The sequence below is a fragment of the Vanessa atalanta genome, chromosome 20, assembly GCF_905147765.1.
Source record: "Vanessa atalanta chromosome 20, ilVanAtal1.2, whole genome shotgun sequence".
NCBI classification, from domain to species: domain Eukaryota; kingdom Metazoa; phylum Arthropoda; class Insecta; order Lepidoptera; family Nymphalidae; genus Vanessa; species Vanessa atalanta.
In genome coordinates, this window is record NC_061890.1 from 3,491,550 (window position 1) to 3,508,988 (window position 17,439).

General features: G+C 33.4%; 1 protein-coding gene across 4 annotated transcripts in view; it reads left to right on the forward strand.

Annotated features, from left to right (window-relative positions):
• Positions 1-17,439, forward strand: part of LOC125071924 (ataxin-2-like protein) — a 41,398-nt gene that overhangs the window by 11,109 nt on the left and 12,850 nt on the right. For all 4 annotated transcript variants that reach the window (XM_047682357.1, XM_047682358.1, XM_047682360.1 and 1 more), the window contains exon 2: positions 1,753-1,906. In XM_047682357.1, the coding sequence (XP_047538313.1) occupies positions 1,753-1,906 (154 nt within the window). The remainder of the gene's footprint in view (positions 1-1,752; positions 1,907-17,439) is intronic.

A 17,439-nucleotide genomic window follows, 5' to 3' on the forward strand; every position in this document is an offset into this window, starting at 1 on the left:
TTTTCATAACATGGAGTTTAGAAACGATGATAATAAATAAATGAATAAATGCCTAGAGAAACTTGACATATTTATTGTAATAAGGATTAATAATGTATTGGACATAATGGCTTCGCAAATAACCTATCATCTATTACTAATTTACATTAGACAATAATAGATATTATAACTACATTAGAAGATAAACACACACACTTCGCGGAACTTTTCTGTGGGTCTTTTCAAGACCTAATTTTTTTTTTAGTACATTTCTTTGATGTATCTCATAAAAAAGTTTTTTGGACAAAACATCGTTATGTTCCAGCAATATTTATTTTCTAATTTTAAAAATAGAAACCTCGTTTATCACTCTCTATTAAACCGTATCAAAATCCGTCTAATGGTTTAGAAATAAGCGGAAAACAGACAAACAGAAATTGACTTTATTTTACACTATTTACTACACATATGTATTTTGCTGGATGCTGAATACTTAGTTTAATAAATAAAACGGCACGTTTTGTTTAAATGAAGATAAGTTACAAAACTGATAAAGAAAAATGTATGTAAGGAGTACTCTTACTGTGTCTCTTAAATGTAATTTGGTGTGGAAAAATGTCGAATTTCTCAGTGGTGATAGTATTCCTGACCGATTTCGATCACGGCCGACTTCGTGTCACCCAGGTCATGGTCATTTTCAACCGAGAATAGCAAATACGCGATATAACCGGGGGATAGTTGAATATGTGAGCAAACACGGGTGCACTCTTGATTCCGTCACTCATAGTCACATCGTCAGCTCAGCTGCAACGACTAGAGAGTTCACTAACGGCTTTATCGTTTCCTTTGTTTCTGTAAAGAAAATGTCGTATCAGTGTTTAAGTTCCGAATACTGTCATGCTTTGAAGTACTTAAAGGCATTTGATCAACGCCTGATATTTCTCCGGCTATAACCTCTTGATATTCTTCCGATTATAAGAAAGACGGAAGATATATTGTTTCCGTAAACTATCCGCTTGTGTACCATTCGCTACGCTATCTGTTACCTGTTTTGATTGAAAGCTATAGCCGAAATTCAATGGTTAAGGAAGGAAATTTTATATTATAATAAATAATTTATGATTTCCGGCTGTTATACGTATCCTCGTGATTTTAATATGTCATCATCAACATAAAGAACAGGGATGTGATTTTTTTACGATCATAGCATTGTTATATTATCGTAATTTATTTAGCTAATAAACTGATTAATATTACGTGTCTTTATTTATAAGTATTTCACCGAATCGAATCGTTTCTCAGGATACCATAATTTACGTAATTAAACATACATAGTTGATTTTATGTAATGATAACATCTTTTAAATATTTTTAGATAAACGTAAACCTTCGTATAAGTTATTTGAATTGTTTTTTATGTCTCTATATTTGCATATCAATAAAGTTACGCTCACAGTAATAGGCCCTAAGTTATGCATATTAGGCGACAAGCATGTTCACGTGCTTAGATTTACATGCATATGACGTAATTCCGCGGAATATTCATGAATATTATGGAAAGATAGTGCTTCCTAAGAAAACAATTTCCTTTTGATGCAACGGAATTACCCGATACTAGAAGTAATCTACATACTGTTCCAAAATGGATACCAAAATAGAATTTATCAAACGATTTATATCTGTACAGATATTTAGAGAAGGTCGTATGGAACCGTCCAAAATTACATAACAGTAGTGCGATTCGTTACAGTTAAACCCCTCTCCCACCCCCAGATCGCCCCGAGGCCGAGTGGTAGCAGAAGGTGTATACAATAACGCGCATTTCATGCACGCTGCGACGTCGCACGTCGGTGACATCGTCCAAGTTCTCACGCAGTCCGGAAGTCTATGGGAGGGTGTGTTCAAAACGTTCAGCGCTCAGTTTGAGGTGAGTGAACTTATTGGTATTATAACAGGATGTCAAATATAAGGAATGTCCTTACGTTGTCTTCTCCGTCACGAAGGGTGAATTTATCATGTACCTGATAACAGATTGTGCCACACGATCATCATCGCATCAGGACCAATATAGGAGATGACAATGGCAAAGGCAAATTGATTTTTAATTACTTAATAGACGATTACACGCCTCAGGAATGGATCGATCGACGATTGATATTTTGAATAAAATTTTAAATATAGAAATACAATTTAAACAACTATTCAAAAATAGCAAGTGTGTTTCTAAATAGGTACTTCTTCTTTCCGAACCGGTAGTAGTAAATAAGTAATGCTTGCATCTACATTGACTAAAGGTTTGACCTTGACTTTGATCGCAGATCGTCAGATGGTTTACTTGCCCACCTAAATTCAGATCCGCTAAAGCAAGGTTGCTATATCAGGAGATTTTATTAAGGAAGCAAGGTGCTTGTGACCAAGGGCTGCTGATGTCTGGATGAAATATGGCTTCAAATTTATTTGATTGTGTTTTTGTCCCAGTCATTATTGATACGTCACTTAACAAGGCGGCTTTATTTCAACAATAAACGATTTACAATTTGCATATATTAATTAATTACTAAATAAATACCGTTCTTTCTACATTCGGTTAATGTCACTGTCACTGTGATATTTAATGAATAGTCAAAGTTAATCATTTCAAAAAATATATTGTAAAGTCTATTAATCAACTAGTTGTCACTCACGTATTCGATCTTGGTTTAAGGGTAGATCGTCAACTAATAAGCATAAAAAACCTTGGAGTTCAAACTTGCTTCATACCAATTTTTTTTTAAATTCGGTCCAATGTTTTGACCGTGAAAGAGCAACAGAAAGACATACTGACAGAGTTCCTTTCGCATTTATAATATTTGTATAGATGAGAGTAGACAACGGTAACGCGTTACAATTGTGTTATGAATAAAAATGTATGTAAGTTTTTCTGTTTGAGATAAAATAAACATCGACACTCGAGCGATTACCTGTAATTTGATACATGGAAATGACATTTTTATAGTAACCACTTTGGTGTAATTCGCCACTAGGTGGCGCTGAAGCACATCGACTCCTATACAGTTTACTGATCGCCATGACAATTGATATGTATAAACTAACAGAATCAGCTCATTTTGCTATTAATAGATATATTCCCATCATATATATTTTATTGTTACACTAATACGTATTTAAAAAAAAAAGGTAAGCGGACGTTTACGTTTTACATAATATAACGTCTTTGTCCTAGAACTCCCCATAATGATAAATAAATGTTGCCATAATCTATAAAATATATGATGTCCAATCGTAAATAAATAAGTCTGTTATCCCATCGTCCTTAACATCCGACCTTCCCAGTGAAACATTCCTTAATCGATCATTATATAAGAGTATCAACACCGGCACAGGCCGTCAGTCGAATTATCTCTGACTCACTACGTGACTGACTCGTTTATATACAATCGACCACTTATCATATTATATAGATACATGTTATTTTATTTATTGTTATATAGGTAGGCAGACAGGCAAAAGGGTAACATGGTGGTAAGTCACCACTGCTCATAGATATGGGCGCATTAACTTTCTTTACATCCCAAATGCGCCGCCAACCTTGTGAACAAAGATGTCATGTCCCTTGTGCCTGTACTTACACTAGCATATTCACCCTTCAAACCAGAACATAACAATAATCATTGCTATTTGATGGTAGAATATCTGATGATTAGGTGGTACCTACTCAGGTGGGCTTGCACAAAGCCCTACCACCATATTCGTTCTAAATCTGCTTTAACATTGTTTTGTTTTAACCCGTCAACAATAAATAAACTAACTGAAATATTTTATGCATTATATTAAACATATATTCGCATGTGTGATATTATATTTGTTTGTACCCTAAAATTGTGACATGGTTACAAAGCGACTTTCCCCTTTTTTGTATGACAGCTTTTTGCACTGCTAAAACCATAAGATTGATATTCAGTGTTTTTACCGAGAATCCGAACCGAGATGACTAGTGGCTAGAACACATGTTCGCACTGAATTTAAACATTTGTACAGATCACATCTCGGGCTAGATGGTGAAGGAGAACGTCATAAATAATCCAATCAACTGTCGGATGAAGATCTGAGACATATATATCCACCAATCCGCCTTGGCTCAGAGTAGTGAAATGATATCCAAAACGTTCTCGAAAGAAGAGGCCCTTGCTCAGCAGTGGGACATTTACTGGCTGTTTTTTTTAGCTGTTAGGTTCTTTGCGACACGAGCCTTTGTTTTTCTACTAGATTCATTCATTCGGTGCTACTTCTAGATTCATTCATCAACTTTGAAGAAACGTCACTTAAACTCTTTATGATAGACAAAAGGATAGCGACCATTTAAGTTATACTCGAAAGTATTTAAATGTAGGCACTGATTTAATGGATTTGCTTGTGTAAAATACTATAATACGTTACTGATAAGCGATAGCGTTTATTTTGGTACGGGAAACAAACTAGCTAGTAAAAGCATTCTCGCAAGTGCTGAGAGCTGGCGTCTGGCCGTCGACAGGCGGGAAATTCTGCAAAATCCGTAATGTATTGTTATTTCACTCTATGTTTACCCTAAATAATGGCCGGCGAATGATGAATGATAATGATGACGAGGGAAGAGAGTATTCAGCCCGAGGGCCTTAGTTCGATTGTATGGACTCGGAGGTCAATACCACCTGAATACGCTATTAATCTGTTAAAATACACGGCGCAGAATTGCTTCTTGAGTCTTATTGTAATTGCTATTACTATACATTTGTCCTTTGACCTTGAATAAACTGTTTTTTTTTTAACAGACATTAATATCTTTAGGTATTTTTGATATTTTATTTGTAACACTATGTATGAAATTTTCATCTATATGCGAATTATTGTTAATTTTAATGTCAGATTTGACCGGACTGATGACGTACTTTCCTACAGATGCGAATTTGGGAAATCCCCAATTTATAAGCTACCAAGTACTAGAGACAGTATGAGTTTAATATTTGACGTTATTTTGATTCCGTTACAATTGTCATTACTATTCTATTCTGATTCAATGCAAAGATATGTTTTCAAGTTATTCATTTGCCTTGGAAACGTATTACCTTACATGCAATATTATAATATTAAATAAATTAAAATATATAACAACAAAACACCTAGTAATTTTTGTGGTTTTAACCGCTTTTAATACAAAGTACGTGCAAAGAAAGATGTAATGAATTTTAAGCTAGATATAATAAGAGAAGATATTAGGTATTTAAAATAAAGTGAATACTCATGTAATTAAACTTATATAATTAAGATAAACTCAAAAACTACCTAAAGCATTTTCATACGATTTTACCAATGGATGGAGTTATTCATTAAGAAAGTCTAGATGGACACTTCATTAGGATTTTGGGTAAATTACTTAAATATGACAATGATCACTGTAGATGTCTTATTAGATTCGGTCGTTACAAATAGAAATATATACATATACACCCCATAAATGTTGCCTGTTATATAGAATTAATCTCGTGTATCGAGATGGACGAATATCGTCAGGAAACCAGGATTAAGTTTTGTGCCACATGTGTATCAATAAACTCGCATTGTCCTAACGTGGTAGAATAAGCTGTTATCCTTCTCCGCGAAATGAGATTTGGCGTTTGCCCAGCCGACGTTATTTTACGATTTTTAATGATTTTTATAAAATCCTGCTCTATGACATAATCTAATTCAGTGCCAAATTTCAAGCCATTTGGGTGTAATTGTGTCACAGGCGTACGACCACTTAAACTCGTAGCAAATATAAGATATTATCTGTAAATATATCTTGGCGTATCTAAGACACTTTTATATCGAAACTCCGGCATTCATTTTAATGTGTAAATTCTTTATACGATATTAATTTAATTGTATACAATCCATGATAAAGATTAAGCACAGATTGTCTTGACGGTTCTTCTCGATATAATCGACATTAAAATTGCTGATTTAATAGTACTTGTGATTTTAAAAAAGCATATATCTTTGTGATTATATAAATAACACAAAGAATTATAAATATTTGTAAAAGTCATTGTTTTAAACATTATAAAAAGAAAATAGGAAGATTTTCTGTAACGACCTTAGTTATAATCATTATTTTTATATTATTTTTACTATTTAATGTAAAGAAATTGTATTTGGAACATCAAATTGACAAATACCACCAATGTCAGCATAGTTTATAACTATTTTTGACATAATTCATTTCGCCAAATAAAACAAAATTGTTTGTATTTAAAAAAAAAAAAAAAAAAACATTTTCCATGAACTATATGTTTTATAAAAGTTTGTATAAAATGAATCAACCAAATTTCGTCGAATACAATTTGTATGACACTGAATCTCCATTCGACGTTAATATGTACTTTTATAAATAAATAAAAATATCATTCAAATATCCAATATCAACGCGAACGAATCCACGAGTATAACGCCTCAATATGTGATACATCTTTATAATTGATAGTAAATATCGAAAAATCTCGTAAAAACGCTGAAATCACTGCGTATATCGATTTGACCCAGTTTAGTTTGGTGGCACCACAGATAAACTATGCACTTGTGTAATACTTCACGTATATAAATTCTTCTTAGAATGTACAAACACCATTATGAACAGTGTTACATTGTCAATATAAAATCGACATTACAAAACAAAGTTTCAGTACGATTTTTTTTTTACAACACGTATGCCACCGCCACCAACCTTGGGAATTAAGATGTTATGTCCGTTGTGTGTCCTGTGATTACACTGGCTCACTTACCTTTCTAACCGGAATACAACAATACAGATTACTGTTATTTGACGGTAGAATATATGATGAGTGGGTGGTACCTACCCAGGCGGGCTTGCACAAAGCCTTACATCCAAGTAAGTTTTAGTTATTCGAGAATAAATTGACAAAGATACTATGATACAAAAATATTAGTAATCTTTGTACAGGATTGCTATTATGTAAAAACTCGCGTCGTATCTCACTCGTGTAATGATTGTAAGATTTACCGATTTCGATGCGTGTATCATTCAAACGTCATAATTGTTATAGTCAATATCGGATATTACACTCTGAAATTCCACGATCGTGTTATGTTATCTGTTTCGAGTTTGTTCTCACAGAAATCACCTAGGGAAATTGTTTATGTGTATTTTTATTTATAGTTCAGTATCTTAATCATCCTCCTGTTCTTATCTCAATTTCATTTGGGGTCGGCGCAGCATGTCTTCTTCTTCCATACTTCTATGTCGACATCATCTCACAAGTAACATTTTTTCCAGCCATATCATCTTTCACACAATCCCTTCTTCGTTTCTTTGGTCGTCCTCTTCCTCTATATCCATCCACGTCCATACCCAAGACCATCCTCCAGTCGTCTTTTAAGACGTATAGTTCCGTAATATTTAAATATTATTATTCGATATTCATAATGGCGTCTCATTTATATTTCCGCCATTACATAGACATCTTACCGCATACGTCACGCCTTTCATTTTGGTGCGCTCTTTCGAATATATTATAATATATATTATACTATATACCTACACTGTTTTCTTACGTAATATAGAACTAATAGATATATTTTTGTATAATATCCTTTGACATTTTAACAGTAATAGTTCCAGTGGATTGTAATTAAAATATTTTAAATAAAATAAATCGGTATCAATATATGGATTTATCTAATAAACCTCGTAAAATATACATCATTTAACCATAGTATATCATCTCAAGTCTACGGCAGAAGTAAAACTGTCGAGTCGTCGACCTACATAAAAAATATGATGAACGATCGCGGTGAAAATCCCGAGTTTTATATAAATAATATATGCTTTGAGTTTCTTAACGGTAGTATCCATGTCCCGCCTTATTGACTACCTTGTTGGTGTAGTAGTAATATATAAGGCCACATATACCGAGGTCTTTTTTTTTAAGAATACTAGCAAATGCCCCAAATGAATTAAGGAATTACTGATATTTCTATTCACCCCTCCTTTTAAGTTTATCACTTGTGTTACGAGTGGGGACGACACTAGCCCAAGGGGGTCAGGATCGATCTTGCGACTTTTTACATCGCTAGGCGGCCCGTAAACCATTGCGCTATTGACGCTTCATAGGTCTTGGTTTCAAACTTTTTCATAAGAGTTTTCAGGAAGGTGGATCTTTGTACACTCTTGTGCCCAGGAAGAACGTAATGCCGTTGGTCGAGCGCCTGAATTCTAACCGGTCTTGTTGGATTTTCCGACCTATGTTTACGCACACACTTGTCCACTATAAAACTTCCTGTGTAGTTGGCTTATCGCCCTTGATATTGGCTGAAGTTTCCGATATCGGTCAGAACGACATCATCATCCACATTGCGACCTAGTTCAAGTTTCACTTGCTGACTTGTAAAATTATCAAACCTATTAAAAAGTTACGAGTAAGGAAGTTCTTAAACTTTAATCTATCTGAACTAAAAAATGGTGAAACCTTTTGTAATAACTAACCCAAAAAACTAATATACAGACAACATATACAAGAAGTATTTAGTTTCGGAAAAGGTTTTGATGTATAATATGTATAATTTTTTTAATAATATTATAAATGCGAAAGTAATTGTCTATTACCTCTCCACGCTTAAGCCGCCGCGCTGAACCGAATTAGATTAAATTTGTTCATAGTCCCGGGCAGGATAAGGATTTATGCAGACTTTTTTTTTATTTACCTCGAGAGGGTAAAGTTAAGTTACTGTGTTATAGGTGAAATTTTATAAACATTGCGTGGGGAGCTGCAGGATCAGCTAGTTCTTTGCAATTTCGCTCGCTTTAAATTTAAACTACAATATGCATGATAAGCTTGAAACACATTTTTGATATCTTTGCTTCCTAAACATTGTGACTTTCGATAAAAAAAAAAAACATGCACACTGACATATTTATCATAATATCGAGTATATCGTGATATCGTGTGTGTGTGTGTGTGTGTCTTTTAACACTGGCAAAGGTTGAAAGATCATGCGATTAAATTTTTTTAACTTAACGAAATTATGTCAGTAAGATGTTGATATTTTGTAATTATTTTATATCAATATCTGCATTAAAATTATTATATTAACGTAGGCTATACGATATTCGTATATACGTCTCGTGGAGTCTAGTCATCCCCTACACGGACCTCCGCTCCCTAGTCGCTGTCCGGTTTTTCCTCGTTGAAACAATAAATCACGTGTCTACGGACCCTATGTCACTCGGCTAGGAACAAAAGTTATTTGTATTAATCTATAATAGTTTAGAGTTATATTATAATGCGGAAGTTGGTCTTAACTGTCTGACTGAAATTTGATTTGACGAAGTTAACTTGAACCCCCAAGACGGAAATGTTTTACATGGTGGTTGTGTAAAGTGTACCCGTCCGGTAGGTACCACCAACTTATCAACAACTGCGATGCTTAGTATTGTTGTGTTCCGTTTTTAAGGGTGAATTAGCCATTGTAACTACAAAAGGAACATCTTAGTTACGCAAGGTTGGCGGCGCATTGCCGATGTAACCAATGGTTAATGCTACGGGCGGTGGTGACCATTTAACATAAGGTCCAATTGTCCGTCAGTCAACCTATTAAATAAAAAAAAATAGGATACTTTTTTCACCCTTCAAAAAAATAGAGATGAAATGCATGCAAGTTCATGAACGATTTTCGTCATAAGCTGAATTACACGCGGCCGAAATCGCGGTTTCAGCTAGTTCACTATAAGTAAAAGCGCGCACTTATGACCTCGACGAGCACAGATTTGTCACTGTTAACTTTTGAGACAAGGTACATGGACGCACGAGATAAAAAACTGCGTGCAGGATAATTTATCAAGATAAATAATACCCTGTGAGACAAGGGTAGGTAGTTTTAGGTTAAAAAGCATGTTTTTTTCGATCCATTTATATAAACAAATTGAATTTAGTGTACAAGATCGCATTTGCATTCGTGTGCAAATTTTATTTCAAAATAATATAGAATTTTAACACAAACTTACAAACAAACAAAAATATCTCTCCATATCGGTTCAGAAATGACCGAGTTCTGACGGAAAAAATATTGAAAAAAAACAACCCAAGTACAAACTTATCGAAGGTTTTTTTGAAAAGATGCCTAAAACGCGTATTAAACTAGACTATGCAGCGCTCGTGTGTCAATTGTTTTAAAAAAAGTTTGGAAAGTGAAAAATTCAAAAGAGTAAAATTAAATTTATGTAACCCCATTTTTATTTCTTAAATGCAACAGTTTGGCGATTGCAGGTATTCGCCCCACTGTTGCAGATGTCTATGGGCGGCGGTAGTCATTTTCCATCAGATGAACCTCCTGCACGTTTGTTACCTATATCATAAAAAAAAATTGCAGAATTTAACCCACGCCCAGTAACAAGTGAGGTTAAATAAAAGCTCGTAAAATTGTGACGTATTACAAAGGTACTGCCAGTGTGAGCCAGTAGTATCACAACAATCCATGTAACCTTATCTACGTATTGTTAACGAATTAAAATAAGTGAGAATCAATACTTGAATGGATTCCTACGTACTCTTTATAACATCGTCATAGCCGAGCTGGATAATGTTGTTACGATGTTATTTTTTATGGAGTATTCATATACACGGCATTTATAAAAAGCGTTATAATAAGCGTGTTAGGAAAAAATGTAGGTATACTTAGAATCAATGTTTATGAGGATTGAGTCCTGTCAATGGTTTAGTATTAGTGTGCATGAATATCGCCCGCTCACCTTATTGGTGTTAAGTATAATAAATGTCCTATGTCTTTCCTTGGAGTTCAAGCTTGCTTCACACCAAATTTCATCAAATTCGGTTCAGTGGTTTGGCTGTGAAACAACAACAGACGGACAAATTTGCTTTCGCATTTATAATATTTATACGTAACTAAACGTCAATATTTCACGGGTTAAATAGTTTCAAAACACGCCCGATGTTTTAGTCCCATGAGTTGATTCATATTTTAAAAAAAAATTACTGATTTCAATTACCTACAGCTGACCAAACCTACAGCTATTAAAATAATACGATCTAGAGGCTACCGCCTCGACTAAATTATCGTTAAACAAACGACAAGGATACTTTGAGACACGTATGTACGATACGCCGGTCATTTAAAACAATTTGCAGGGCTGTCGATTCGAAATTTCTAGATTAAACTAAGTCTTAATCTTATTATTATTAGTAGATATTAGAAAGTAAAAACTGCTAATGTCTGACTGTTGGGTAAATATATAATTACCAATCCGGTTTGACGCTTATTCCACCACGCTGATCCACGGTCATCATCGTTCATGCGGATTCACAAACACTTTCCTATTCGATGTGATGAAAAAAGAGAACCCTGACCATTTATCATTATCATTCTATTAGGATAAGGATAGGTTTGGGCCTATGGCGCTAAAATTGATAAGATTATTTTAAATATTTGCGGCTGCTTTCCGTTCTCTTTGTAACCCCAACCTATTAACTCCAAAATGTGTGCAAAACGCCCCGTAAATAATATTAAAATTTAACAAATATAAATAAGACTATACTATACAAATAAAAAATATCCTTCTCATATTCATAATGTACAGAACCTCTATGGTAATTAACATAAAAAATAATGCAACCTCATTTAAAAACAAACTGTTTTTTTTTTTAAATCGGTAAACAAGTTTTGAAGTTTTACACTATATTAAAATTTTCCGTGCTTTATAGAGAGTAAGGAGACGGCTATCTTCCATATTCCTAAGACAGCCAACGTATCAAATCCGATCCCGAAGATCTTATTTTGGCAATTAACAATACAGCGATCGACCCTTATATAAACTGGACCCGAAACTAAGATAAATCGCTACCATACAGATAATTTTACAGCTGCCGTAGTTAATAATAAACCTACAATATGTAGTAACTAGACTAATTCTAGCTTTGAAACTTAACAATGTAGGTCCATTGAAGTGAAGTCATTGTTTCGATTTCAATCTTATAACAATATACATAAAGTACATGCTCCGTTACCGTTTTAACTGTTCCCGGTATCAATATAGCTAAAAGCAAATGGATAAATGATGAAATTGATATCATACTGTGAAACAATTTGTTGTATCGTTTACTTCATATTGAACGTAGGGTGAAATGAAAGAGAATGTCAGCTGTTACGTTGATTAGTCTCGTGCCTCTTACTCTGTCCGTATGGATACGGAGAGCGTATGTTTTATAGTTTTTTTTTTTTAATCTAGTAATTAGAAATCATAAGAAAAATGCACTACGCATAAAAACAAAATATATGTTGTTTCGCGATGTGCGTGAGTCTTTCGCGAGTCATTGTTTATTACACTAGTAGAATCGTCTATGTCTTGAGCTGGAGTAAAATTACGTTTAAGATGAGCGTGCATGGTGCCGTAGCCGCACCGACGCCGAAACGCAGTGTTTCGCATGATATGCAGCATAGTGTCTGTCGCCGAATCAGCCATCACGTGAATATTTTACGAATCAATTTTGTGTACCCATAGAGTAAATATTCTAAATTTATAATTTTTCTTTATAATGTCATAACTCTTCAAACAGAAATTGAAATTCCCCGATGTCTTCCATGTTTATTACCGTGTTAACATTATGAATTTATACATATAATAAAATTGGAGTGTTTGTTTGTAATATTAAAATAAACGTTTTTTTACTAAATGCATATGTATGTACGTACACGCTATATATACCAAAATAACATTTTTTAATTTTTTTTTGTATTTCTGACTATTTTGTCGGGTTCCTCCCACCAACGACTTAATATCACGAAAACATAATAAGTTATAGTAAAATATGTAAACTGAACAAAAACTTTTTTGTTAAATTAAAATAATAATAAACACAGCTAGCTTATAATAAAGACAGACGTAGTTACGATTATATTTCCCTACTGTGCTATGAGACTGTGATTTCTGGTCGACAAATTCTAAGAGGGAATTAAGGGCATAATTGCACTGCGGTCTGGCTGCGACACGTTTTTGATGTCTACAATGCAATGCGATACCGGTGCTGCGTACGATACCTTAATTAATATTTTTACGTGTTTAAGTACTCTAAGAAGACCTCAACATGAAACACTCCCTCTTGAGACCCGTATCTTTTCGGTAGATCTTCAAATGTTTATTCCATGGTGATCTCTGAGTGTGTATGTTCTGTTTATCATATATATTCATTCATTTTGCAGTTATATGTATACGTACTGCGCTCGAATATTATAAATTGTCAATCTGTAACGTCAGTTCTTATTCATAATAGCCAAGACTAATGCCTAGTACCATCACCACTTGCGTGTTGAAATACGTAAGTGTAATTTTTTTTCTACAAAAGTCATAGTTTATTTTTTTATACATAGTACGCTATCGTAATTTATGACCTCAAGCTCGAAATAATATTTCAACAAACGGTTGAAAGCTTGAATTATCGGATACTTGAAGATTGAAAGCAAAAAGTTAACAAAGAGACTCCTAAGGACGCGATTAACTTATTTCAAGGTTCGCTTTTATATGAATAATGCCCTTTCGAGTATTTTCAGTTGTAAGGGTATGGTCGTTTTAAGAGCGGATTTTCGATGTTGTACATTTGTTTTAAACTATCGCGTAAGTACGAGTTTATTATTTTAAATCTCGTCAAGTATGGCCACGCCTTTACGGTCTGATGTTGTCCTGACCTCAGAGCAACGCACTCGTTATACCCTAGACGTTTTTTATAACAAAATCCACCTATTATATGTCTGGAGTGTTATTGTACTCTGAATTCTTAAAACTCAAATGTTGCCGTGTGTAAGTGTGATTTTATGTAGTCTTGTCTACTTGTGAAATTTTTGTATGCTTTAGATATTGGCTGTTTTTTTTTTTTATATATAGTTCATTAACCTTAAGCTTGACGTAGTCTAATATCCATAATGTCAGACATTCAATACGTTTCAATACTGACAGCGTCTAAATTTATCGATCTCAGATCTCAGACGTGACGTCATATTATAAACAGTTCGATTTAAACGACATAATGTTTCTTTGTATAAAGTTTTAATAACAACTGGCTGTAAATCAAACTTTAGTAATTATTTAAGCCTTACGGAATTTCATACGGTGTTGTAATATACGCGTAAAGAAACTTTGTTGCCTTTAGAAAGAATTTTCATTTACTTGGCGGTATGGCTTTGTGCAAGCCCGTCTGCGCCACCCACTCATCATCTATTCTACCGCAAAACATCGTTACTAAGTACTGTCGTGTTCCGGTTTGAAGGGTGAGTGAGCCAGTACAACTTACAGGCACATGGAACATAACATCCTAAGTCCCAAGGTTATTGGCGCATAGGCAATGTAAGAAATGGGAAACAAAAATTAAGGTGGGACTTTTTATAAAACCTAAGATTTACCGACTATGAATTCGAACTTTTTTCTTTTTTTCGAAATCGTCTTTCACTTGGTAAATCTTAGGATTAACATGTTAGGTTAGGTTAGTTAGGAATGGTAAAAGTCTGAAAAAATCGTCCCTTTATAATAAATACTTACATTTACCAACTCATGTCGGTAAATCTTAGGTTTAACTGAAAAATCTTAAGATTTACCTTAGTTTGAGCTTTTAAAGTAACATATATATTTTACTAACATTCCAATGTTAAATATAATGCTTAATAAATATTACTCTGTCAATAGCTATTGGACGTAATAATCAATCAGGTAGCCCATTCGGCGTTCTACCTTACATTTAATAAAATTGCCATACTTGTCTTGATAAGTCAACGGTGAAAGGAGAATAAATCAATAATAAATCTCAGTGACAATTACTTATATTATTTTGATAAGATTCTTGCCATTTATAGATTATATTAAACACAGTCACTTTCTGTTTTTGTCTGTGTCCTTGCTTAGTTCTTCTCAATCGCTTTCACTAATAGAAATTAGAAGTAATTGTGTTGGTAACATTGAACAATATAGATTAAAATTGTCATATGGTCTCTAATTCTCTATCGAATTAATACTCAAGAAAAAATTCAAGTAATTCTTTTCGACGAAAGGATACGTTTACGAGGACATCCTCGTAATCGGTTACGAAGGAAATTTGTTGTCGAACTGGCTTTATCGTTAAATTTTGACTTGGCACTTGAAATTATTCAAATTTGAAACTATGCATATACAAGTCGTAGAGAATTTTTTATCTAGGTTTACAATAAAAAATTATAAACTAATGTTATCAACTAAATATACCTATGCTTTATTTGTTTTTATAATTGTATCCGTTCGAAGCCTGGGCGTGTCATTAGTAGTTTATATTCGACACCGGTGATCACTTTAAATTTAATTGAATATTGGACTCGTAACAACAGTCTTCTTAAAGTGTACTATAGACACATATCGATATTCTTAGGAGTATTCTTTTAATGCTTGTTTTCGGAATGTCTAAACACTACAACAAACCACTCCCGTCAACAGTCACAAAGTTACCATTTAGAGTATATTTATAATTGTTGAATAAAAATATAGGATTTAGATAAAACAGTATAATGTGATAAATAAATAATTTATTATCAATCGCATGAATGGACAACTCGAACATTAGCCGCTTATCAATGTTATACTTCCTAATGCTATATTAATTAACAAATTAAATTAAAATTATGTTAATGATCCATTTATATAACTATTACTAATTGACTACAATTAACTGAAACGCTTTACAGTTGGCGGAAAGACTAATCTTAATAATGTGATGTGTAATCAAATAAAATATAACAAAATATATATATAATTATTCAGGTTAACCATTTCGTCCACCTTTGAGCTGTCGTTTTGAAGGATTCGTTAAAATCGAATGCTACCTCCGGTTCGGAATGTAGATTCTACGAATGTAAATAAACAAACTTTGACATTGAATTGACGATATCGTTGATCTTTAATAGTAAATAATTAATCTATGATATTCATTATTTTTGCGAAAAATGCGTTTTGTCTGTTGGCGTTCTTGTTGCGATAACTTTTTAAGTAAAATTAAAGTGTCATATAAGTAGTTTAATAAAATATAAATATTATAACGTTATGACTGACATGCGTAATAAAGTTTTATTAAACAATTGTCATGTATGTAATATTGATGGTATTGTGCCAGAAAATGTCACGCAAGTGCCGACAACTTCTGTGCGAAGTTTTAACAACAAGCAAGGGTTATGAGAAACATTTTCTAGTAACTATGCACGGAGATTTTTTTAGGGTTTCATTGCTAAAGGGTAAAACGGGACCCTATTACTGAAACACCATTGTCCGTCCGCTTGTCATCAGGTTGTATCTTATAAACGGCGACAGTTCGACTGTTGAAATTTTCACAGATGAAGTGTTTCTGTTGCCGCTATTACAACAAAGAGTTGCCGCTATTTCCGACTCGCACTTGGCCGGTTTAATTCTATAATAAAACGATCTTCATAATTTATACGCCAACGATCCTAGTTATCGGTCAAACGATGTCGAAGTGTTTTAATCTCAAACAGATATAGCAACATCCATTTTTATTGATAAGCTATATATATAAATATACTAAATATACCAATATATAATATATATGTAGGTATATTTAGTATCGCTACATTATGAAGAATTTACAGAAGAGTAACTATTATTGTCTTGAATTACATTGTTAAAGTCTACGGCCGTCGTTATTATCTTGTTATTTAATGCTTTATCGTACTTAGTAATATGTAATGACGGTGTAAACAATGCATTATTACTGATACAATATTGGATTACAAAAAAAAAATTGTCCTAAATGCCAAAGACCAAAAATGCGTACTGTTTACCTTACCTTATGTAAGAAAGTAAAATATAGCACAGTCCACCTGATATTTCATCGTTTTAGGACTCACTTTATATTCGAAACTTTTGTATAATCCTCATTCATCGTTCCTGACAAAGACTCGGTTTCGCAGCATACGCGGTTAGTTAGTTAAAGTTAGACAACTAACTGGCTGTAAATACTGCTCGATTAGTATAGTTTTTTTTTTCTTTTTTTTAGTATTATGTGTAACGGCATTTTGCTTTGGAATACGTAACAGTTATTTAAACTGTTTTCTGCAAAAAAAAATGGTTTTAGTTTATGGTTGCGTCACAATATGTTTACAACAATGTCATGTATATTCACAGTTGTATAGATCTTTTTGAAAGAACAGTGACAATCATTGTATAGACACGACGAGGAAAGGTAAACTTACATCACTCAGTTTCTGACATCGCAAAGTTAATAAATCCTTCCTGGGGCGTGGAATTCTTTTCTTTAATAAGCTTCCACGGTTATTTTTAACTTGGCCTATTAATATATTTTAATCTTGTTCCAAAGAAGTATTTAATAAATACGGGCTCATTACTGAATTCAAGATTATATTAACGATAAAAAGTTGCGTGGAGTCAGT